The 25,777-nt window shown below is 27.0% G+C and overlaps 1 protein-coding gene across 3 annotated transcripts in view; it reads right to left on the bottom strand.

Moving 5' to 3' along the window:
- Positions 1–2,250: 2,250 nt before the first annotated feature.
- Positions 2,251–25,777, bottom strand: part of LOC107448394 (protocadherin-like wing polarity protein stan) — a 101,889-nt gene continuing 78,362 nt past the window's right edge. The window contains exons 27-38 of one of the 3 annotated variants that reach the window (XM_043042939.2): positions 25,642–25,708; positions 24,284–24,350; positions 23,675–23,754; positions 22,174–22,342; positions 18,174–18,257; positions 15,144–15,387; positions 13,280–13,393; positions 11,474–12,175; positions 9,454–9,616; positions 7,214–7,236; positions 2,910–3,068; positions 2,707–2,835 (exon numbers count right to left, since the gene is read on the bottom strand). In XM_043042939.2, coding sequence (XP_042898873.1) covers positions 3,010–3,068; positions 7,214–7,236; positions 9,454–9,616; positions 11,474–12,175; positions 13,280–13,393; positions 15,144–15,387; positions 18,174–18,257; positions 22,174–22,342; positions 23,675–23,754; positions 24,284–24,350; positions 25,642–25,708 — 1,772 coding nt within the window. In that variant the 3' untranslated portion in view covers positions 2,707–2,835; positions 2,910–3,009. Of the gene's footprint in view, positions 2,836–2,909; positions 3,069–7,213; positions 7,237–9,325; positions 9,617–11,473; positions 12,176–13,279; positions 13,394–15,143; positions 15,388–18,173; positions 18,258–22,173; positions 22,343–23,674; positions 23,755–24,283; positions 24,351–25,641; positions 25,709–25,777 lie in introns of those variants that run through there. The other 2 variants (XM_043042940.2, XM_071187894.1) reach the window with 2 other exon arrangements.

Raw genomic sequence — 25,777 nt, 5'->3', positions numbered from 1 at the left:
AACAATCTAATTTAACAAAGCAAAAAATTATCTATAAAATACTATCCAACTCGCTTCTATAAAGTGAACACTGATTTTAAACTAATTCATATTTTGAAAATTTAAATTTTCATATCTTTTAAAAATTGTGATAAGAATTATGAGATTTTAAGAAACTGTCTGGTAGCATTCAATTTGAAAAAATAAGCAAATTTTAATAATGCAGTCGTATGGAAATATTCGAAAATCTTCTAATGAAAAAACTGTGCATATAAGTAATTTAAAAGAGGTAAGTAAGCCAATAAAAAACAAACCAAGGTTGCGTCAATGATCTAGAAGTTTTTGGTGAAACAAACAGTTCCCTTTAACTATGTCATCTTGCTTTCAGAATTAAATAAAATGTGAATTTAAGCTATTCCCTAAATAAAAGCATTACTCAAAATAAAATAACATTGGCCTCATTTCGTAAAATGAGAAAGCCATGATGAAGCTGCTGAAGGCCCTTACAAAAACCTCCTTCCGGAAACTAGAGTACTTTAGGTTAAGTCAAATTCGATGTAACCCTTAGTTTATTCGTAATAAAATAATTCAATGTATTCTTCATTACTCCCAGTAACATTAGACTTTAACTATAATTACTCACTGTATGTTTGATGCAAAACTATTGATACAGTAGGGCCTGTATTTAATGAGGGACTCTATAAACAGAAAAATGCTCCATAAATCTAGTCACTCACTTAATCTGAAGTCAAGGCAAGTACAAAAAATTAAACATACAAAAAAATTATGCAAATTTCTTCATTTCAATTACAAATTACAACATTTTTTTTTCTCTCTTGTCTAAGAGTTTCATAATTTCAACTATTTTCTTTTATGGTTAAAATATTTTTCCGCATTTTAAGTAGCGGAATAAAAGGCATGCTTCTAAGTAAAGGAAAAGACAAGGAACAAATTTTTCTTACATGTGACTCTGAAATCTAAAATATTTCTGAAACCACTCAGATACTTCTCATGATATTCAAACCCTCTCAACATTCTTTCCCTATCTTCTGACTACAACACAATGGACTGACTTGTTATCCAGCTTTGGTGGCATACATCCTTTATCAGAAAATTGCATCTGTTGTGGATGACTTTAAAAAGTGATTCACTTATTTTTAAATTATGCTGCCAAATATTTCACAATAATTATGTTCTAAAATACCTTTAATAATTTGAAACAATTCATAGTGTTCTGTGACTTTTTATCACTGTTTTTCTTTAGTTCTAATATCATGTCATGCTTCTAAATTTACTTTTATTGTTAAATCAAAGAAATCGTTAAATTGTTAAATCAAAAGTGAAAAAATTGCTTGCTTAAAGAGTAGACACATGTGACCAGTGAAGCAAACAAAACATTCTATTCTGCTTGTTAAATCTGAAATCTCATTAAATATGGGCTTGTTTTAATGGGCTCTACTCACTACTGTACTAAATAAAATGCATAATAAATTTAAAATCTGATATAAAATAATGTTGAATAAAATGTTCTCATTTTTAGTTTAGAAAGACTAGTCTGAATTTTATTTCATTGCTTCCTCAAAGGAAACTGACTAGAACCTTTTAGAATGACATTTCAAATAATAACCAAAGCTAATAAAAATAAAATCCATATAAAAATTACACATCATAATTTTAGATGCTATATTATATCAGTAAATGATTATCAAAGATTTTCAATATGAGTGAGAAATAATGATATTCAACTAATATTTCAGGCATATACCAACAACATGACATGACATAAAGCAACAACATGAATTTTGGCATTCACTAATTTTGGTTTCTCATAGTTAAATATATAGAAGTCATCCAGTTGACAAACTTTGATAGCATCATCCAGATTTTTTCTCTTTACTGTAACAAAAATTACTTTGATTTTCTGTAAAAATATAGAACACTCTATAATATTAACAAATCTGTTAAGTCTGTAACAAAAAATATTTTCACTTAAAGTGAAACAAAAATCTGGATTGCAGATTCAAAGCTTTCTACCAAGATGACACAATATGTTACCTGTTTTCATTAGAAGTATATATTACATCAAATGTAAACAAAAAATTTGCTACAAAATGGAGCTACGTCTATTTAAAAAGCAATTTTTAAAATTTCATGTGCATTTTTTTTACAATGAATGAAACATTTTGTTCTTAGATCTCCATAATTTTAGACAGACAATTGAGTTGCTGACATTGTCTATGCCATCATTGACAGAATAAAAAACAGCTCCACTTTTTATTCTTTTTTTTCAATAAATCAAAGATGTTACACTGTAAATTATGATAAATATGGAGTATAGAGTTTTTTACTCAAACTAAGAGTAACAATCATTACTGTTATTTCTTCATTAAGGATCACCTATTTACTTTTTTATATTATGTTGCAAGTCGACATATATCATGTATCCATGGAGCACAACTATCTAGAAAAAGTTTATTCTACTGTAGGAATCTGCTCACTCTACCTCTGTACAGGGTCAGGTAGAGTAGCTACTATTGAATAAATATATATATATATAGTGACTAGAATAAGCATATTTCATGTTAAGCAACAATTAAGTTTTCCTTTATTATTCAATATCCAAAAATAGTTAAGTTTAAAGTTTTTAAATGGGATAAAGTATCACATGATTTGTCATAAAAAAAGTTATACGAATGCAATAAATAAATTTGAATCATTCTTGATAGACTTTCTCCTAAAAATGACTGTCTAAGCAAAACAATAAATAAAATAAACATAATTATTCCTATAGTATATAATAAAAGATATAATTCTCAAGTAAAACCACTTGATGATCTTTATGATGATAATGATGTCCTGAAAAAAAGGATTAAATGCTTAATACCAAACAATATATTTCTCCAAAAAAAAACAAGTAAAATTTTTCTTACTTCTTTTCTAAGAAAATTTTCTAAAGAAGTCAGTCATTAAATGCATTAAAAAAACATCTACTACTACTTAATAACAGTATTTTAATCTAGAAGCTCAAACTCAAATGTAGGCATACTCAGAAGAATCTCTGACTTTAAAGAGCAGTTTCTCCACTAGAGCTAAAATAAATGAAAGACAAACTATTAATGCATAATAAAACTATACCTTATTTCAGCTAAACTTAACAAATTAGTAATTTGTCGGTATGTTATATTGATATGTTGTTCTCAGATTTTGAAACAGACATTATGATAAAACAAACATCTCCAGTAATTGCCATAACCATCTCCATAATGAATTCTCACATCAAGTTCAATTAAACAATAAATACTTATGAAATTTAATGATTACATCATTATAGAAGTACTTTACGTTTGGACAAAACAATTTATACATTTTTTATTAAGTGAAATGAATTATTTTTAATTTATACCATTATACAGAAAAATTTCAAAATATTATTTAATGCTGCATATTTGTGTTGTTTAAACAAGAAAAAATAAAACACTAGAACATTGTTATCCTTTTCATAAGTAAATCTCATTATCCAAATATTAACTGCTCTTTCTTTATTTTCCTTTTTCTTTTAGATTTCTTCTTTAACATGACAGTAACAACCAGGATAACTTTTTAGGAGAATTCTAGACCTAGTTATATTACTGTACCTAATAATAAACTTAAGATATGTGAGATAAAAACACTTGATATAACATAATTGCTTTCACTAATTCATTTAATTATAGATAAGAAAAACTAATATTTAAAATAATTTTCTTTTCAATTAAACGTAAATAATTAGGAAATTTGTTTCGCCAACAAACGGATAGCGTAATTCTCATTAATTTTATTTCAATGTTAAAAATTCTCATAACTTAAATAATGACACTAACACTAACTAAAGTTATTTAAACACAATTCTTCAGTTCTGTTCTATATTTTTAAATCATTTTTATCTAAAAATTAAAATATGATCATGATAAAAGTGTAAAAATAATAATCCCAAAATTTTCCACAATAAAAAGGCTAAAAAATTAAAGAACTTAGAATGAATGAAACAAAATGTAATATACTGTAATATATTGAGTGAAGATAAAATTCATTTAGTATCCAAATATATTATATTCTGAATAAATACCTATTATGAAAAGTTTTGGCAAACACCTTAAATTAAAAATTAAGTATCATTATTAGGCTATTTAAAACACCAGGAAATAATTTTACTGCACTTAATTTTTTTTAAAAATATGATATATTTCAATTCAAATCTAATACACACACGAAAACATTGTTGCAGAACTGAAATAGTGTCATATAACAATTAAATAAAATAATAATAAATATTTTCAATCCATCAAAAAAATTCAAAATCAATTTAGCATTTTTTAGTAATCTATCATCTAAAACTCATACCACAGATTCAAAATGTCTAGTTTTTTCAGTTGGAAATTTGTCTATAATTCCTTCAAAATTTGTCTAAACAACACAGTGAGTGCTAATTAGAACTAAACCATTTTAATCTTCCTTGACCAGTTTTGTCACATATAACCTCCCCAAAGTAGAAAATGTTCTTTCAGGTGTACAAGCAGGGATTTTTTTCTTAATATTAGTTCACATTTTGAAAAATATTTGAAAAGAACTGAAAAGGAAAAGAATAGGTAGTAAATAGAGGGTTGAAGGATGTAAAAGGAAGAGCTAGTGACAGGATGAAAGGCCAAAACCATAGGTTCCCAACCTTTTTAGTTCACCACCCACTTTGCAAGCCGTTTCATTTTTCAACTCCTCCTTATAAAAAGAAGCAAATATTTAAAAAAAATCATTAATAAAACTTTATCTAACTTTTAACATTATTTTATGATATTTTAAAAGTTAACAAAAGAAAATCAAATGTAAATTATATTTGAATTTCATCCCTTTGAATTATTAAATAAAGGAAAAAACTCATGAATTATACTGATAAAATAACTTAATAACATATTCAAAACTTTTATATAAATGAATTATAAATAAATTTTAAATTTTTAAATTACAAATAAACTTTAATGTTCTCGAATAACAAATTTTAAATTTAAAAAATAAACTTTACTGACTTTTTATTATTTTGTTTATTTTTTAGATATTTTTAGTACAAAATATTTTTTGTTTAGAAAAAAAGTACAAATAGTTAAGCTATTAAGGTAAATAAAGAAACAAAAACAAATGACTGAGAAACAATTTTATTTTAGGGGAGGTTGTATCCCGCAGACATGTGATTGCTGAAAGAAGAAATAATCTTAATTTTTTTTCACAATATACATTTTTAAGTACATAATTTCTTTCACTGTTTTGTGCAAAGACTGTCGTGATGCAGAAAAGAATATGTATATTGAAAAAATTACATATTCCTCCTTTTTTGCACTTAGCAAGTCGTCATGACATCAAAAAAGAAAATAAAAACTAGAATCTATGGCAATAACTGGAAATAAATTATAGATTAAACCAAGTGTATTTATAACAAAATCACACGAATCGAACGCATCAAAAATTGGTAAATTAAATCCTATTAGAAATATCAATTAATATCCTATTAGAAATATCAAGATTTGAATAAATATGCAAAAATAAGTAAGTAGTGATAACTGCCCAAATAATTGATAGAAAAAATCGCGTCAAATAGTGAATACTCAGGTGTACGATTTCAATCTTCCATATCACAATAGTATCGGGATTTTAAAGAGTTTGTAAAAATCAACAGCATTAACTGCCACAAAAACTATAAAAACAACACATAGATACAGCCCATCCACCACGTCAAAAAGTAATTACTCAAATGTACGAGTAAAATTTCTTGTTTCTTAATAATATCGCATGAAAATATCGGACCTTAATAAACCACAGGAACATCAGTAGCAATAATTTTAAAAACTTCTTCAAAAAAACTGTGGTATCGTTACGTCAAAAAGTGACTCATAAATGCACGAATTGAATTTTGCAAGTTGTAATAATGTATAAACAATACAGGGTTTTCTTTAAAAAAAATATTGAGAAAATTCCTAGCATTTAATGGCTGATAAAACGATTTTATCACTGCATGCATGCTATGGTATGGCGGAGAGCACTTATGATGGTATTCACTCTAATCAAGCAAATGAAAAAGTGATTACTTAAATGCGCGATTAAATTTTGCGTGCTGTAATAATATAGGAATTTTAAAACTCATACGAAAATCGATTGCATTAGCTGCAGAAGAGGGGGGTAATCAAAACACGGACTTAAAATGGTATTGCCTGCTTTGAGAAGTGATCTCTGAAATATCGTGGCCTTGTTGTATGATCATATTAAAAGATTTTTACAACTAATTGTAGGCAAATAAAAAAAAGAGGCGAATATATCACATTGATAAGATAATTCTTCTGTTACAAATAAACACAACAAAATTGCTACTCATTAAAACATAAATTTTAAAAAATGAGAGGGAAAAAAATAACTTTTTCTAGAGAGTAATTTTTTTAATGTTTGCTATTTCGGGAATTACTCTGTAGATTACAAATTTTATACTTTTGTGTTTGCCTCAGTTCATTAATTCTAGAAGTTATAGAATTTTTTTTCATTGATGTGATGTTGAAGTTTGTCCAAAGTTGTGATTTTCTCTAACAAATCTACTTTTAAAAAAAGTCGCGCATGACTAAGAACTTAGAAAAACAAAAAAGAGGGTACCGTTAAGGGTGGAATAAATGTCTCGTTCAAGAGAATTTCGAAAATCACGAAATTTAAATTTTAGATTAACGAAACTCTGAAGAAATTTTGTCAGAATACAAATTATTCATTTGGGGAAATCCGCAAATCGACGTTCATGAGATTCATGGAATTCTGCGAATTAGCGGGAGAATTAAATATCTGATCCTAAAACCCATCTGGTTACAACCTTGCTTTTTATGGTAATAAAAATCAAACAAATTTGAGGGTCATCAATCGACCTGATGAATGAGACATGATAATATTTTACATAAAATGAAATAAGCTATAAGTTTATAGCAATAAGTATCAGAATGCAAGTGCAAAAATAAAAACATGCAATATAAAGGCAAATTAGTTTACATTATCAAAAATCAAAACCAATGTAAATTTCAGCAAATAAATAGTTATTTTTCCTTGAAAAAATGAAAGGAAAAAAAAACAACATGCATATCCAAAAATTTAAAGCAGTGGCTCAGTAGGAAAGGTAGTTACTAGATATAGCTGGCACAAGCGATGTATACTTAAAAATCAGAAAAAAAATCTTACTTACAATTTTCATACAGAAGTAAACTTCTAAAATAAAGAAACTAATCTTAACTATTGAAAAAATATTAAGTTTAGCAACTCATGGGAGGTAAAATTAATAACAATGTTTTCAGTAAATGTTTATTAGTATTTTGTATAAAGCATTCATCATGTTTAGTTCACATAAATATTTTATAATTAGATTGATAAATATTTTATGATTAGATAAGTATTTTTATCTGAACTATGCAAGTCAATTAACAACAAATGCTTCATACTTTTTCAACTAATCACATAATATATTTATATATTAAAATATGACTCTCACCAAGTAGAGAGATTTATTTTAAAATAAGATTTTTATTTGAAAAAATATACTGATACAAAGTTTTCCAAACATACTTTGTAAAACAGTTAATTACAATAAGACAAAGAAAAAAATTTAAGATTGAAATTTCATATACTAACATTCAATTACTATGGCTTGAGTGAACACTTTAGATTTATAATGGATTCAAAATTTTGCCCTTCAAATTAAAGGGAGTGAAACTGCAAATCTGAAAAACAGGGTCCTAATTATGTTGTCAGGAGAGCAGTTGAAATTTTGATCCCCTTACTTTCACTTTTATTTCTTATGTTTTTTGTCATATTTCTGGAATTAAGTACACAAATCAAAAGATTGTTGCACACAATTGTAAAAAAAGTCTATTTAAAAGAAGTAAAATATATGCTTTACTGATTATTTGTTATTTTTTTATAATTTAATTTATAAATTTTTGAAATTATTATGAATTGTAAGATATAAAATATTTTACATTTTCCCAAATTGGTACAAAAGTTTTTTTTTTTAGAGGTTAAACTAATTCTAGAGTTATGACATATTTTCCTGATTGCAGTTACAATACATATTTTGATGAATAGAAATCTGGATTTGTCAAAATAAAGGTATATTTAATCAGAGAAAGTATGTATATGTTTTTATGTCTATAACTTAATTTCTAAGCAGCACTAACTAGACTTTTAAAGTCTACTTTTGGAACCATAAAGATAAAATCATATTTAATGGAAAATCTGATCAGTAAATGAAATATAAATTCACTTTAACTCTCATGAAATAGAATTTTACTTTTATATTTTTTAGTCATAAATCTAATTATTATAACTCGGAAGCTTGTGATGCATGAATCATAAAGATTCATGCCTCAATAGATGAAGAAAAGTGGGTATTGTATGTCTAGCATAGTTCAATAAAAAACTTAAAAATTATAGTTACGCAGAATAAATTTTTCAGACATATGCAATAAATAAAATTCAATGAACTTAAAAATAAAATTTAGTACTTACTAGTATAAAATTTGTCTAATAACATTTTATTTAGCTTGAAAACTAATTATAAACACAATCTTTCTAGTAATAAGTGAATAGAGTTAGAAGTTTTCAATAATGTTTAACCATTTTCTTTAAAAATATTATTTTCTTAATATTTTTACTTACTTTGCAAAATTATGAGGATTTTTCTCGATTAATTACAGAATTTTAATGTTTAAGAAATTTTTTTGATAGCTAAAAAATTAAATGTTGTAAGGATGGAATTAATTTATTTATGGGTTTTAGAATTTCAAGTGCCATTCAATTCCAAATTTCAATATTTATAAAAATAGAGATTATTAAGATATGAATATTATTTATATTTCATTTTGTTTAAAAAAAATTGCAGATAAGGACAAATTACGGAGCAAATTATATCCTTAAAGGTGCATCACTGATACTGAATGCCAATCTTGAGATTCAGCATTCTTTAAAAAATCATGAAATAAATTTTATAGTTAGGATTACAAATCATATTTACCTCTCCACTTCATTGAAAAGAAGCATGAAAGAAATTTTAACGCATTTAAAATAAAAACATACACTTTTATCTTAAGACTAAATCTAGTATTAATTATATAGTTCATATATATTACAAACAATAATGAAGAAAACTTGTTTTAAAAGGATCTTTATTAATTGACAAGAGCAAACTTTTGCTCATTCACAAACTCTCTTATTTAATGATCAAGAAATGAATAAAATTAAGATTTAAAAACAACATTGCATTCATGTTTAATGTCAACAAATGATAATATATATAAAATAAGAGTTGTAATAATAAGAATGAATAAAATATAAAAAATACTCTAAACAAACTCCATAAAACTTTTAGAACTTTAACAAAGTAACTACTCTTCTAATACTGTTATAACGATTAAAAAAAATTTCACTCACTCAGAATCACTTTCAGCTGTGGCTAAAGGAGGAACAGATTTTTGGAGAGGATTTGAAAAATTGCTTGGTTTTTGAAAGTAGCTAATGCTAAAAAAGTTACTTTGAGAATTTCGTCCATTTAAATTTATGGATATTGGCACTTCTTCATCACTTGGAGTATCATCTTAAAATAAATAGAAAATATTAAAAGTGCAACTGAAACAAAAATAACCATATGTCAAAGATAGTTACCCCATTTATGCCCATGTCATAATTTTTCAATGATATTCTATAAAATTATATTAAATGATGAGAAATGAACTGGAAAATTGCTTTAAATAACCATGAGTGGAAATTTTCTCTGTTGTTTAGAAAAGTCTAAAAATTCTCAAAGCTTAAAACAATGCAGCATTTTAAAAAAAACTACCAAAATATAGAACTGTGTGAGATTCTAATTTTTTTTTTATAAATTGTTAGCTGAATATAAATTAATCAATGACTTAATAATTACAGATACTGTAAAATACCAGCCAAGTTCCCACTCTAAGTTTGATAAAAATCCATGCAAAGTTAGGAGATAAATGGTAACAAGGGCAAAATTCAAATTTAAGAAAATGAAACGCTTTAATAAAGCAGAAATTTTGCTCACTTTAATTGAGTATAAAACAAATGAATGTAAAATTAGATCATTAGCTTCTTTCCTAAAATTAGACCTACTCTTCTTTTTCAAATTATTATAATTGCATCCTCAAAAGCAATTAGCAAGAAAATACAAATTCTTTTATAGAGAATAAACACAAAGAACAAAAGATTTAAGTTAAATATATTTATTTACAACAATTTCTAATCGTAATCAGTAAATCTTTTAAATGATGTTCCTGACTCCAACTACCATGGATTCACTGTAGTTTCAGAAAGAAAAATTTCCAAGTGGTTGCAAGGTTATGTATTTATAATTTAATAAATTAGAATTAAAAGAATTTTGTCCATTACTGAACACAAGTAATTAAAACAGATACTTATAAAATCATATAGACAAATGCTTAGGTTCTAATATTTTTTTAAATATCTGTTTGTTTTAAAAAAAATCTGATTTAGTTAACTATGTACAACTGAAAAAATTAGTTCGTAACTACGCAGAATCCATAGTAGCTAGAGTTCCTGGAAATCATATGAGTGCCATAATACGAATATAAAGTACGTGAATACGAATGACGATATTAAACTGTAAAGACACGTGACTGCAAATCACGATATTAAATTTTAAAGACTTAAGAATACGAATTCCACCGTTTGATTCTTAAATCGCCTGAATTTCAGTCATTATATCTAATTTCGAAATCGTGTGAATCAATACAAATCACAAGGTATAAGTTTCAATGTTAAAAAATTTAAAACAAAGGATGAATACAAATTGCACTGTAGGACTTTCAAATTGTGTAAATAAGAGTCATGAAGTGTTATTATTTAACCACATGAATACAAATCATTGCATTAGATTTTTAAATCACTTGAATTTGAATCACGATGTTAAATGTTCGAAACTCAGGGATCGAATATCGATAGTTGATTTTTAAAATTGTGTGGATGCTCTTGTTAATTTAAGAAAAGTATCCACAAAATTTACAAATTTCCTCAGGTGTATACTTGCACAGCCTGAGTCTACATTATCGAACTCTAGATGTGGGAGGTGAATAGGGGCTTGCTTGCTTTTGGTTACTGGTCAATATTCACGTGAGATTAAGAGTGAGGGCTTAATTGAATCTTGTTTGGTATTGTACAGTAAACAATTTTTTTTCTAAAAACTGTGAAAAACTTACTTAGAGGGTCATAAAAATTTTTAAAAAAACTATATTTATATTCAAATGCTTGATACATACAGTCATTATTTAAAAGAAAAATACTTAGAAGTAATTTATGTCAAATTTAATTCAGAAATAAATTCCTACGAGCTTATGATGCATTTTTTGAACTGTTGCCAAAACAAGTACAGTCAAGCATTGGGCACTAATGGGTTATATTAACAATATATATTAAGTACCAATTAATCGAGGAGATGTTCGGTCTAAATAAGACCCTGTATCAGGAGTACTTTGAGTACACACAGGTGATACTTCACTTTGAGGCATTGAATCAATCAAAGCATCACCAGTTTCCTTCATAGGGCTTGCATTTGCTATACTTCTTCGGAGCTCATTATTTGAAGCAGTTTTTCTCAATGAAACATTAGTGCTAGGCAAACTTTTAAAAGGTATTTTTTCTTTTAATACAAATTTCATGTTTTCATTTGATTGCAAGGTATTATGAGAGAGTTTGTGATCAGAGCTAAGTAATTTTTCTTTTGATGCATGCACCTTCTTTTGAGGATCAGATGTTTGTTTTGAATATTGAGAAAATTCAGTACTACTATATGTATCTTTAGAGAAGCTTTGAGATCTACATGAAGAACAAATTCCAGTCTTAATAAAATCAGGCTTTAGATGAAAACTACAATCTAGACTATTGGTTTCAGCTAAAATATCAGAAATATTTGATTTTTCTACTCCTCTGATTCCCATTCGTGGAGCATTGGAACAAACAGGAGCAGATAAAGGTGATGATTTTTGACTTCCCCAACTGAGACTCGGATCTTTTGAGATTTTAAGTGATAATGAAGTTTTACTTAAAGGTGATCTTGAGCCAGGTAGTCGGGGATAAGAAAATATATTTACACCCATTTTAGGACCTGGTGAAGTAGAATACTCTGAAAAAAAATTAACACAATATCAGAAGAAAGAAAAATCATAGCAATGAACAATAGTTTAAAAGAACACCCTTTTAAAGAATAACTATCTGGTGTCGGACACATATACATAGTTGTCAACTCCTCCCACTTTTGATGTAAGTTAACTGAAAAGATAGCAAATAAGCTTTAACATTTGATTGGTGAAATTAATTTGATTTAAAATAATTTTGAATACCATAACAAATAAATAATTCCAAAATAGATACAAAATACCTGATAAATTTCCTTTTTTAGGAGATGATGGGACTAAAAAATATTATGCTCATCATAACTGTCATTTCACATTTCAACTAGTTTTTTTCACTACCACTTTAAATATTGTTGAATGCTAAAATGTTGGAGTTGATAAATATGCATATATGAATAATTCAGTGCAAAGTTAAAAATAAAATGTTAGTGACTCATTAGAAAATACTGTTTATAAAACACATTCTTTCATTAAAAACTATCTAATCTAATAAACAGGAAGAAAAATTAACTCTTATACATACAGCTGATCCCAATATTTGTACTGTTTTGGAATGTCACTTTTTTCTTCTGTATTATGTGTGGATTTTACTTATGTGTCTCAGTGTATTGATTTGGGCTTATATATATTGTTTAATATGTGACTGTTCTACAATAAAAGTGTTGAAATTTGGTTATATATAATAGAAATGCCATTAATAAAGCAATATGTTATCAAGGAGAACATTTAAAACTTTAAAAAGAATATACAAATATTATTATGGTGAATGAAATGTCACTTCCTTCTCCATAAGGACTATCCTTCTTATGTTTCCTTTGTTTGCAAGCAAGGAAGAGTGACTAAACATTCAGAAATGCTTGCTTTCCAGAACTCTTAAAAGTAACTGAGGAATATTAAATAAAAAGTATTATAAAAATAATTATTTATTTGTAAAAGAAAAATTATCCTTACAACGCATACCAAATAACAGTCTTGCAAGTTTTATGTGAGACCCATGTAAACAAAATTACAATTGCCAGAAATAAGGAGAGCGAAGTTTTTACAACATTCAGATATTATTCAGAAAAAGCACAGTATAAGAAAATATAACTTACCAGAAAATTTCAAATCGTCAAAAGAATTGCTTATTTCTCCAGCAGAAGCTTGACTGCTAGGAGTAGCAATATGATTTCCATTCAAAATATCATCTGCATAACACCTTTTATTATCTATAAAACATGCATTAGTGTAATTTTATCATGAATATCACCTAATTTACTAAGAAGTGATTAATTAGTTTCAAACTTACATCTATGGAAGAAAAAATTAAAATTATTTTTGTTACATAATTTAAAATTAAGAAAAATTATAATTAGGAACTTTTTTAACTTAATAAGCATTCTGATGAATTAGCAATATATTTCAATGAAATATTGAAAAAGCAACTATATAAAACTGAACAAATATGCAATATTTTTAAATTCAATTTGTGAGAGTAAAGCAGAGAATCTATAAAATATGAAGTTCATGAAGAAGATAAAGGAATGCATGCATGGTTAAAGTAGTGTTGCGTGGGACACACAAATCTCTAAAAGTCGCTAGTTTTTGATAAAATAATGAATTTTACTTAATAATATGCTCTTGTTATTATAATAAACTAATTTAAAATATGTCTCTTACAGAAACAGTTTCATTTCATTTTATATGAAAAGCATGAAAAAATATTTTTAAAGCATCTAAATATGCACATCTGTTCTAAAAAAGAAGAAAAAACTAATTCAAAAAAATAAATGCAAAACATTTTATAGACAGAAAAAAATGAGGTAAAAGAAAGTTTTCTATTAACATTTATTTATTAAATTCAAGTAATTCCTTTGCACATAATAAAGCATTCCTTACAATGGCTGTGGAACTTTAATATATACAATAAGAATTGAACACCGTGGGGAATAAAGATTTATGTCCATGAAAGCTGATTCTGAGAAAAAAAATAAATTAGCCAACAAACAGGTATTATTTTTCCCTAGCAGGACCTATCTTGGTAGTAACTCTCAAAAAGAATCAAATTTCCATGTTACTGATTTGTCAAAACTCAGTAATCCTCAAAATGTAACGTATGGTTAATGGTCAGTTTTTGTGAAAAATTGACATAAGTTCTTGACCCTTTATCATCAAATTTAATAAAATGCATAGTTGCAGTTTTAGTATAATTCATTCTAGCAAAATATTACGTAAAAATCATTATACTGTGGAAAACTAATTTTTTTTTTGCTAATACTTTCTCAACAGATCTGCAGAGCAAAATTTTTTTGTATTTTTATTTATTTATTCTTTTTTTTTAAAAAAAAGAAAAACTTATTGCTTGTTAAACTTGTTTATTTTGCTTGTTAAAAAGTGACAAAGAAAATAAAAGTTTCTGTCAAATGGACATCTAGATATGCGACTTTGTACAGCATAATATTAAATAATCCATGCATGAATTTACGTTTATTTATTATCCAAGTAAACAGCAATACAAAGCCTTGAGCAAAATCAAACAGAAAAGTTGTTGAAATTTCAAATTAAGCAATTCAATTCTCCCCGCATTAAACTCTTTATCAGAATCAAACTAATAATTTCTAACTAAGCACTATTTTCCCATAAAATGAAAGGAAATGAGTTATTTGATACAGGAAAGCCACCAGCTTGAAAAGGAAATTGCCTTGCCATTGAGTTGAATACACTTTGAACAATTGTAATATTGTAAAATTGTAAATCACAATATTCATAATTTAGTTTAATAATAAATTTTTTTATGATTTATTATTATAATCCTTATATGATTTATATTATCTTCTACTGTAAAACAAATATGAAATGAATATTCTTGTTTTAAACAAAAATCTTTCTCCTTTCTTTATGAAATCAATCAAATTTTAATATTATCCTAACTATCCAAAAAAAAAAAACTTTTTTACAAAATTTACAAACATCTCTTACTTTCAAAATCACTGTTTTTCAATATTGGATGATATATTTTTCCATGTTTACAACACACTTCTTTGTTAGATTTTGTTTCCTCAAAATGTGAAGTCGATGGTTGATTATCAGATACCTTGGGTTCTGACTCAGCTCGATAGTGGCTAGAGCACGTTTTAGTAGTTGACCTGCTAGTAGCAGATGATGTAGAAATACCAATACTCCTGTGGTATACCTTAGACGAAGACTGATATACTACTGTATTCTAAGAACAAAACTATGGTTAACTAAACATTGAAGCAATAAAAACTGAAACACAAATATTAACGCATCAAAATGTTTTAATTAAAGGTAATAACCAAGCAAAATGCTTAAAGAAGTTTAAAAAGAATATAATTTAGACAATATGAGTAACTGAAATTTAACTATAATTGTAATTTATGTAATAAAATATTTTGAAACTACAATTATAAATTTTTTAAACTTTGATCTCATCTATAAAAATTGTATGACAAGAAATATGTTACTAATTACTTTCTAGCAAGAACATAAAATTTACACGGAAGTTTGTTTTATCTCTCAAGAAATTATGTTAAATAACTTCATCTTTCTTCGATCTATGAGGTGTTTTCAGAAAGTAGAGATACTTTTATAGCTGCAAAGGAAAAGTATCTGGTAGTCCGTTGGCAACACGGACTGTAACCTGGAACATTTTGCTTTTCCCCTCAAGGTCATTAGTAAGTTTTACTGTGAGCCTTGTTTGAGCAACACGTCTTTATAACGTCTGTGTGATATGAAGTGCGTCCCGTAATATGTTTTCTTCATGCAAAATGTGAACGTTCAATGGATATTCATAATGAAATTCTTTCCCTCTATGGAGACATTATGAATTGATATAATGTGACGAAATGGTATTGTGCTTTCTTTAAAGATAGGACTGATGCTCATGATGATATCAGAACAGGTAGACCATCTGTGATTGCTGATGCCATGCTTCAAAGAACAGAGAAAGCAATTGAAGCAAACAGGCATCTCACATTAAAATATTTCCTATAAATCATACTGGAAGTGTATGGCAACTATTTATGAAGCAGTGACTGTTACCTTAGGGTACCAGAAATTGCGTGCATGATGGGTTCCAAAATTGTCAATGAAATAACACTAAAAGAAAAGGGCAGAATATGCACTTAACTTTTTCACACATTAATGCAGAAGTAGGTGATAAGTTTCTTAATTACATGGTTATAAGTGATGAGACTTGGGTTTATATCTACACACCAGAATCCAAACAATCAATGCAATGGCTCCATACAAATTCTCCAAGAGACAAAAAATTTAAATTTTCAATTTCAGAAAAAAATCACTACTTCTGCTTTCTGGGACATACAAGTCATTTTTCTGATTTACTTCATGCTTACTAGATCCACAGTTAATGCAGAGGCAAATTGAGAGATTTTGAGATAACACAGGGCCTTGCTGACAAGCAAAGTTTGCTTATTGAATAACAACACTCATCCTCACACTGTGCTTCAAATCTACAAAAGTTTCAAAGGGAAAACTTTAGATCATCCACCATAGAGCACAAACCTGGCACCCAGCAATTTTCACTTATTCCTTTTCCTAAAAAACATCTTGCAGGGCAAAACTTTCATAAAGGTGATGAGATTACAATTGAAGTTGAAATGTGGTTTCAACAACAGGCACCAAAGTTCGATGACTATGGAATACGAAAACTTGTACCCAGACTTAACAAATGCTTTGACAATAGCGGCAATTATGTCAAAAAACAAGGCATGTAGCAGTAAATTATTTGTAATGTACATTTACTCAATTAATTTTTTTCATGTGAGTGAGCAACATTCTATCTTTTTATTTTGAAAACATATTGTATATTATCTCTTTGGCGAAGTTTTCAAGTTTCTATTTTCTTGTTAATTAGGGAATTTAAATTTTCTACATTCTTTCTTTCCCTTTTTTCCCACGCTAATGCTCTTTTTTGTATCAGATAAATATAATAAAAGAAAATTGCAACGACTAAATTATTTTCAAAATAAGGAAAATAATAAATTTTACTTTATTCCGATAAAGAATAAGAAAATATTCATCACACTTAAAATCTTTTAGAACATAAAACCAATTATATTGAGAATAAGAATCTAGTTTATTGTCATTGAATTATCTTTTATTGTGCTATTTAGTAAATTATGAATTAAAAATTTTTAACAACCAGTAAACCAAACAAAATATTCATTTTGCTAAAAAATTTTCAGCAAATTATTTATTATACAAATTACAGTTTAATATAATTCTAAAATATACAAAATCAGCAAAATTTTTATTAAATTAAGATCCTGAGTGAAATTTGTAAAATCCAGAATATAATTGGAATGTCTGGTACAAATGGCAACCATGATTTTATAAGCTTCAAAGAATATTATTTTAATAAAAAAAAATTATTTCTTGTAACATAGCTTTAATAACAAAAAAAACCATAACACTTTTAAAAATGCATATTTTATTCCAAACTAGGTATTACGAAATCATTTACAAAAAGACTTTCAAATAATGTACAGACATTATTTTATGTTGAACATGAAGTGTCCAAAATTTAAAAAAAAAATAAATAAATAAAAAAAACTTTTCAGATTTTCAAGAAAAAAACACTCTACTACGTATTTTAAAGAGCTTACCTAAAGACATGCTAATTTACAAATATATTATAAAATGACTAAAAGATACTCAAAAATGTATTTTTACAAAATAAATCTATTTTTTCTTAAAAACAGCATTAGTTTTTCAAAGCTAGGTCATCAATCAATCAATAAGAGGACTATAAATGTATACCATGCATATACAAAGCTCAAAAAAAATAAGGGATTTCTTTTAGATTATTCAAATTAATTATTGCATACAACAAATAAAATTATAATCATCACTTTTTTAAAGCCATTTAAATTTAACAAAAAATAATTTTAATACCAAAATAAATGAACAAAAATTCTTTGCTCATGAAACAAAAATATATTAATAAATTTAGCAATTATAGCTTACTGTGCAAGATTTTACTCCATTGATTTCAGGATATTTTTCATTTTTAAAAACTCGCAACCACATAAATCGAACTTGTTGCTGCACCTAAAATTTAAAACAGTAAATGGAGGTCAATGGCTGTACATTAGGCATAGCTTCTAACTAGTATGATCATTGAGAAAACTTTTTCTTAGAGAAAGCATCAAGCAATATTTGTTTTAATATATAAATATTGTTTTTTAAAGTTTTTAACAAAAATGTTTTAATGACCAGGAAATCAATTACTTTAACGTATGTATAAAAGATCTAATAGTTTGCTAGCATGCTTTTACATGTTTTAAAAATTAGCTGAATTTTTCTTCATACTTTAAAAATTATTTTACTACCAATAATAAAATCTTTTTTCTAACAATAGTAAAAGCTTGTAGCTACGACTGGATAAAAAATGAGCATTTGAGCACTTAAAGAAATTTGTTTAAACATGTTTACTTATTACCAATTATCAAACCAAATATTGCTGTAACATGTTTACTTATTACCAAACAATTATTTATTTAAAATTATTAAATGTTTCAAAAGATATTTAAGCAAGTATATATTTTCATAAAGATAGCTGGTTGCTAAATTATTGGGGAACTTCTATGTTAATTTTCTAGAAACTGTTTTTGTCTTTTGTGGTAGTGGCTTTGATAAAATTTTTACTCAATAATAATAAGTAAATTTTTAATGAATTGTGATCAAGCTCATGGAAATTATATTATTAATGTCTACATAAAGTCTTGATTAATTAGAGTAAAAAGTTTAAATATGGGTTCCAGTATAAAAATTTCAAAAATACAATGGAGTCCTGATAATATGAGTCTCAATAATTTAAGTTCCTTAATCCAAGGGAATTACTCTTGCATCATAAATGATATCTTATAATACCTTTTATCCAAGTTGGCCATTGTGGATCACTAGATTAGAGTAATTTATGTGGAGATGAGTATGTTAAAACTAGGATTTTGGAATGTTACTTTTTTTGTGTGTGCAAATAGGACTATAGCTAAATCAGTATAAACATTTTAATGAACTGTGATATAATAGAAAATCATTTAAATTATTATTTTGAGAATATAACATTTAAATTTTAAATTGTTATTAAAATAAAAAACATATTTTAAACTTTTCCAGTTCACTAAATTAAGTTTAGATTCTGTAGTGACATGAATAGTAGCATTTCTTGAAAGTTGGGCAATAACCTTTCAAACTAGAAAAACAGTTTTAACACATAAAATATTTCATTATTTCTATAGTAAGAGAAAAAAACTAAGAGGTGTCAACGTATAATTTAGCAACACTCTACAAATATACTGTTAACTTATTGAACTGTTTCTATTTCTAATTTTTTGGAAGCATCTGAGCATATGTTGTGAAAATTTTTTATAAATTAATTGAAAATGTTAATTTTTATTACATTAAGATGCATAGAATATTCTTGCCACCAAATTTCAAATATTTTGGAGATTTAATTTTATTTTTATGTAAAATTAAACATTCCTCTGTTTTGTATGCTAAAATCTAAATAACTTAAAACTCTTCCATCCGAATACATCCATTAACAAAAGTCTATTTCTCAATACGTTTTTTCTTTTCTTTTTTTACACAATTGTAATTTTCTATACTTCTCATTTCGCAATACAGCACTGCGATTCAGTGCCACAAAATTTTAGCCTTTTTTCCCATATTAATTGAGTATGCTAAACAAATATTTTAGACATTCACCAGTGAAAGTCGACTTTCTCCATATTTTGGTCATTCACAGTATCATATAAATATATATGTTACGGTGAAACATCGAAATCTGGTGAATGTCGACATTCACCGGTGAATGTCAACATACACATAGTCGCTTAGTGTATGTCCGAAATATTTGCAAAGTACCCCTATTTCTGACTCTCACCGGTGAATGTCAACAATCACATAGTCACTTTGGTGAATGTCCGAAATATTTGTTATATCCCATTTTATATTAATTTATTCATTAATACTATTATATTTATCTGATATATTTATATTTATTCTATATTTTAATACTTACTGACGATAGATTAAAAGAAACATCAGTGTTTGGAGTATCGGGCAAATATATACCGGGCAATGGCACTTGACCTTAAAAAAACATCAGTGTAGGGTATACCGGACAAATGCATACCGTGCAGTGGCACTTAACCTTAAAAAAGCATCAGTGTAGGGTATACCGGGCAAATGCATAGCAGACAGTGGCACTTAACCTTAAAAAAACATCAGTGTAGGGTATACCAGGCAATGGCACTTAACCTTAAAAAAAACATCAGTGTAGGGTATACCAGGCAAATTTATACCAGGCAGTGGCACTAAACCTTAAAAAAAACATCAGTGTAGGGTATACCGGGCAAATGTATACTGGGCAGTGGCACTTAACCTTAAAAAAACATCAGTGTAAGATTAAAATATCGAATAAATGTAATTATATCCACGAATAAATTCATGTCAAATCGAATGTAATAAATATTCCGGACATTCACCAAAGCATATCTGTGATTGTCGACATACACCAGTGAGGGTCCGAATGTACAAGAATGAAATGAAATATTCGATCTTTCACCGAGGTTTTTGGTGTTTGTCGACACTCACCGGTGAAAGTCAACAACCACAGATTGCTGTCTTTCGCCGTGACATATATATATATTGGGTTGTTCGGAAAGTAATTTAGTTTTTTGGTGGGAAAATGAAAGACAATTTTCGCATAATGAATGAATATTTTATTAAATTATTTATTGGCCATTCTTGTCCAACACCTTTTGCCATCTTTCTGGTAGTAGAATGATTCCACACACATAAAATTTTTGGTCTTTGCTGGCAAAAAACTGATCCAGGGGAATTTTGACCTCTTCATTTGAAGTAAAGGTTTTACAGTCCAAAAAATTTTGAAGTGATCGGAACAAATGATAATCCAAAGGCGCCAGATCTGGAGAATATGGTGGTTGTTGCAGTGCATCCCATACAAGCTGTAAAAGCTTTTGGCGAGTGATCAAACTTGTATGAGGTCTCGCATTATCTTGATGGAGCACTGTTACCTTTTCTGTTGATTAATTCTGGCCTTTTCTGTTGAAGAGCATCATTCAGTTTGTCCAATTGACGACAGTAGACTTCCGAATTAAGTGTTGTGTTATCCGGTAAAAGCTAAAAAAAACTATTCCTTTAAAATCCCACCAAACAGACAGCATCATCTTTTTTTGATGGATATTGGCTTTCGAAATGAGCTGGTTCATCGTTTTTGCTCCATGCTCTCTTGCGTTAGACAACTCATTTTTCGTCCCCAGTAATGATGCGCTTCAAAAATGGATCATTTTCGTGACGTTTGAGAAGCGAATCACAGACGTCAATGTAACGACGCAATTTTCTCTCAGTGAGAACATGGGGAACCCATATATCGAGCTTCGAGGTTAAACCCAGGCCTTTCAAGTGGTCATAAACAGTTGAATTTGATAAATTTAAACTCTCACCGATCTCACGAGTTGTTATTTGCCGATTTACATCAACGAATGCCTTTATCGTGTCTTTAATAGCTTCAGCGGGCTTTACAGAACGTGGTGCATCTTCGACATCAAAATTGCCGGATCGAAATTTTGCAAACTAATTTTGGCACTGGTGTACTGTCAACGCATCTTATTCATACACATCTGTAAATTTCTTTCTGACATGAACAGCATTTTTACCTTTTCTATAGTAAAAAAGTAAAATATGACGAAAATGCTGTTTATTGCTCTCCAAATTTAAAAGGGCACCAACCAAAAACTACTGCGTAGAATTAATTGAACTTCCTCACACACAAGCCTTGCTATATCAGCTCTCAAAACATATAATGATAATGCGGCTTAAGTGCGAAGTTGAGTTCGAAAAAATACAATTAAATCCTCTGTCGGAAAAATGAAATTACTTTCCAAACAACCCGATATATATATACGAATAGTAAAGTAGTAACAAAAATAAAACTCACTTTTCTGTTAATAACACAGTAGCCAATGAATATATAAATTCCTTCCAAAAGACAAAAAAATGCAAAAGCATATTGAAGTATAGCATGAGTTTCATTTACAGATAAAATTGCAAGTACCCAAGTTGATCCTTGAATAGGTAAAAGCATAATAGCTAACCAAAGCAAGGTCCTGAAATAAAAAATATTACATAATCAAAATTAAAATTTATATCTTTAACCACTAATTTTTTAGACTCTGCATGCAACAACTAATGCAATTTGTTTAGAGTTTAGCTTATTTGTGAGAAGAAAAATAATTTTTTAATTACTTTTTATGTAATTAAAAACAGTTAATTTATATCCATTAAATATTTTTAAATTATTTTTTTAATTTTAATTATTTTTAACAATAGAATTATACTTTAAAGCAGCTTTACTAAAAATTTAAATGGGCATCCAACATGAAGAAAAGGATAAACACTGAGCTAAATGTAAATTAACACTAAAATGTCAATCATATGTCAGAAAATATCTAAAGATTTCAGCTTTTTTAAGATTTTTTCCTTACGTTAAAAGTTATTCATAAAGATTAAACTCAATCATAAGAATGATTTATTCTTTATAAAAATTACAGCCTTCCATCTATCTTGGCTGTTTAAACTAACCCTTTTCTACTGTTTTCTTTCCACGGCAACACTTCAGAAATTTTTAATGCTCCGAATTTTAAAATCCTTTTCATTATTATTCAGCCAATGGGGTAGTGGGTATTCTCTGGCTTGAGATCCTAAAGGCTTTTTAGAGGCAAGATCTCAGAAAACTTTACCATACATAGTTTAACTATCTGAATTTATTACCCTGGAATAGTTGCATTACTTATTCTTATTGTGATACTTACTAACAAGATTTGGGAGTTTTATTTCATAATTTGCATTAAAATAATTAATGAATTTCACTGTGTTTCAACTTTTGTTGACGTGATATAAAAATCACGTTTAATATTCAAGTAATTTAAAAATCTCACCATGCAATTTTGAGCTTGCTAACGATTTCTCATTCATTAAAATGGAAGTGATTGAAAGTTTCTCAGTCAAAAGAAATTAAATAATGTGTCAATGAAATGAAAATAAATTTAATAAGAACAAAAAGAAATCAAAAAATTTCAAAAACAATCATTTTCAACAAACTTAATATACAAATCTAAACCACATAAACATAATCATTTTATAATTATAATCAATTGTTTGCAAGCTTTTTTATACTACATGATGCATTTCTTCTGCCATTTCCATACACTTCAAAAAGCACACAAGTTAATGATTTAAAATCCCAAGCTCTGCAAATTTTAGAGAATATACTGCAGGCATGAATAGAAAAAAGTATTAAAGTATTGGATTACAAAGTATACAGACATACCAAAAAAGATCCTAAAGCGAATCACAAAGCTGAAGAGGATTAATAAGACAATTCAATCTAAATGGAATTATATTAAATTTATTGGATAAGCTTAATTAAATATACTTACTTAAGATTTCCAAAATCGGTTATTGAATCTTTGCAGTGCAAACTTGATTTTAAAGCTGATAGAAAAACTATTAATGTCAGCTGAAACAAAAATTTATTGATTTAAAAAAAAAAAAATTAAAATTATGAATAGTTTTAAGTGAAAAATATTTTTAAATAGAAAACTATATTTTGATCTAATTTGAATGAAATATAAAAAATTTATAAAGGAAAACACTTTAATCTTTTATTTAATTTGATCTAATGTTAGATACAAAACAATATTTTAAAGAAACTTGATAGACAATTTTCAAAATTACTAAAATCTTTATTTCATCTAATTTTTATTTTTTAAATAAAAAACCATGTTTTGCGAAGTTCAAACGAGACAAAAACAAAAATAACTCATTATTTTATCTATTTTAGTCCATTTTTTAAATACAAAGCTATGTTTTGAAAAGTTTGAATGACAAGTTTCAAAATTTCTAAAAATGTAGCATCCTTACACCAATTGTTAAATAAAAACTAATATTTTGAAGGTATTTGTAAGCTATTTTTACTTATAAGCTTATAAAATTATATTTAAGAAAAAGATACAATTTTTTTATCCAATTCTCAATAATCTACTTACTATAACAATAATGCATATTGGTCCAACTAAGCTCCATACAACATTTTCATGGACAGAAAGCCAGCAACTATAATAGATATATTACTATTACAAATATATTCTATAAGACAATGAAATGCAAAATTAAGGATGGCCAGAACAGTGATGATTTTTCTTAAATAACAGAAACTCGGCCAGCAGGTTATTTGGTTTGCCTAGTAATTACAACTGTTTGGTATTCAGCAACTAAATATTTTCTTTTCATTAGCGTATGTCTTTAAAAATTCATTATTAATATGTTTTCAATGATAATGAAAATTTATTTAATCTTAAGCTTATAATTAAATATTTCCTCATGCATAAAAAAACAGGCACAAATGATGTATTTACTTGAAATATAAGGAAATCATCTAAAAAAAAAGTTCTTTTTTGTGTGTACTTTTTTTTATTTTTAAAGTTTCCTAAAAAGAAGCATGTGGCAAATTCTTAGATGGTTTCAGAATATTATATGCAGCTATATTATTCAAAATAATACTGTTCAAAAATAAAATAGTATAAGTAATATTATTACAAAAATTATACGAATGATTTCTAAGCAAATATTCTTTAATAATCTGGCTTTANAAAAAAGAGTTTTTTTTTTTTGTGTGTGCTTTTTTTTATTTTTAAAGTTTCCTAAAAAGAAGCATGTGGCAAATTCTTAGATGGCTTCAGAATATTATATGCAGCTATATTATTCAAAATAATACCGTTCAAAAATAAAACAGTATAAGAAATATAATTACAAAAATTATATGAATGATTTCTAAGCAAATATTCTTTAATAATCTGGCTTTATTTTCTTTTATTGTTATTATTAGTTATCTTACATCTAATTGAAATCTCAGGTATCATTGAAACTATGATATAATAATGGAAAAATATTTCTAACTTTTTTAGTTTCGGTGCATTAATAAGTAAATTTTAATTTCAATTGTGAAAGAAGTAAACATGGAATTGCTTTGCAATTTATAAGAAAGTATAGAAACCCTAATAATAGTTATAGAGCTTTTATCTCATTAATTTATTATTAGTAGCTATTCATTTGAAACAAAATAAAATATTCGAAAATATCTGCTGATTTTACAATTGTAACAGAATAGGATTGCTTGATACTCTTTTGCAAAATATAATACAGCTTTTAACTCATAGTTTTGTATTAATTCAATTATTTAATTTTAAATTACTATTTATTGATATTCAATTTAATATATCAGTGGAAAAAGAAATTATTTAACCAGTTTATCAGCGTAACTAAATGTTTAAAGCTAGTCATAGAGCAGAAACCTATTATTTGGTACAACCCTATACTGTACTAGTAAGCAAGTTTATGAACTTACAAGAAATGATTTCCGTATTGATCAACACTCACACCAACAGATAATCCAACTATTAGAGCAGGTCCACCTGGAAAATAAAAATAAATGTGAAAATATTACTGAAATACTCTAAAATATGTTTTGAAACGATTTTATA

This window comes from Parasteatoda tepidariorum, chromosome X1 (assembly GCF_043381705.1).
Source record: "Parasteatoda tepidariorum isolate YZ-2023 chromosome X1, CAS_Ptep_4.0, whole genome shotgun sequence".
NCBI lineage: Eukaryota > Metazoa > Arthropoda > Arachnida > Araneae > Theridiidae > Parasteatoda > Parasteatoda tepidariorum.
This window is presented reverse-complemented; position numbering and strand designations above follow the sequence as displayed.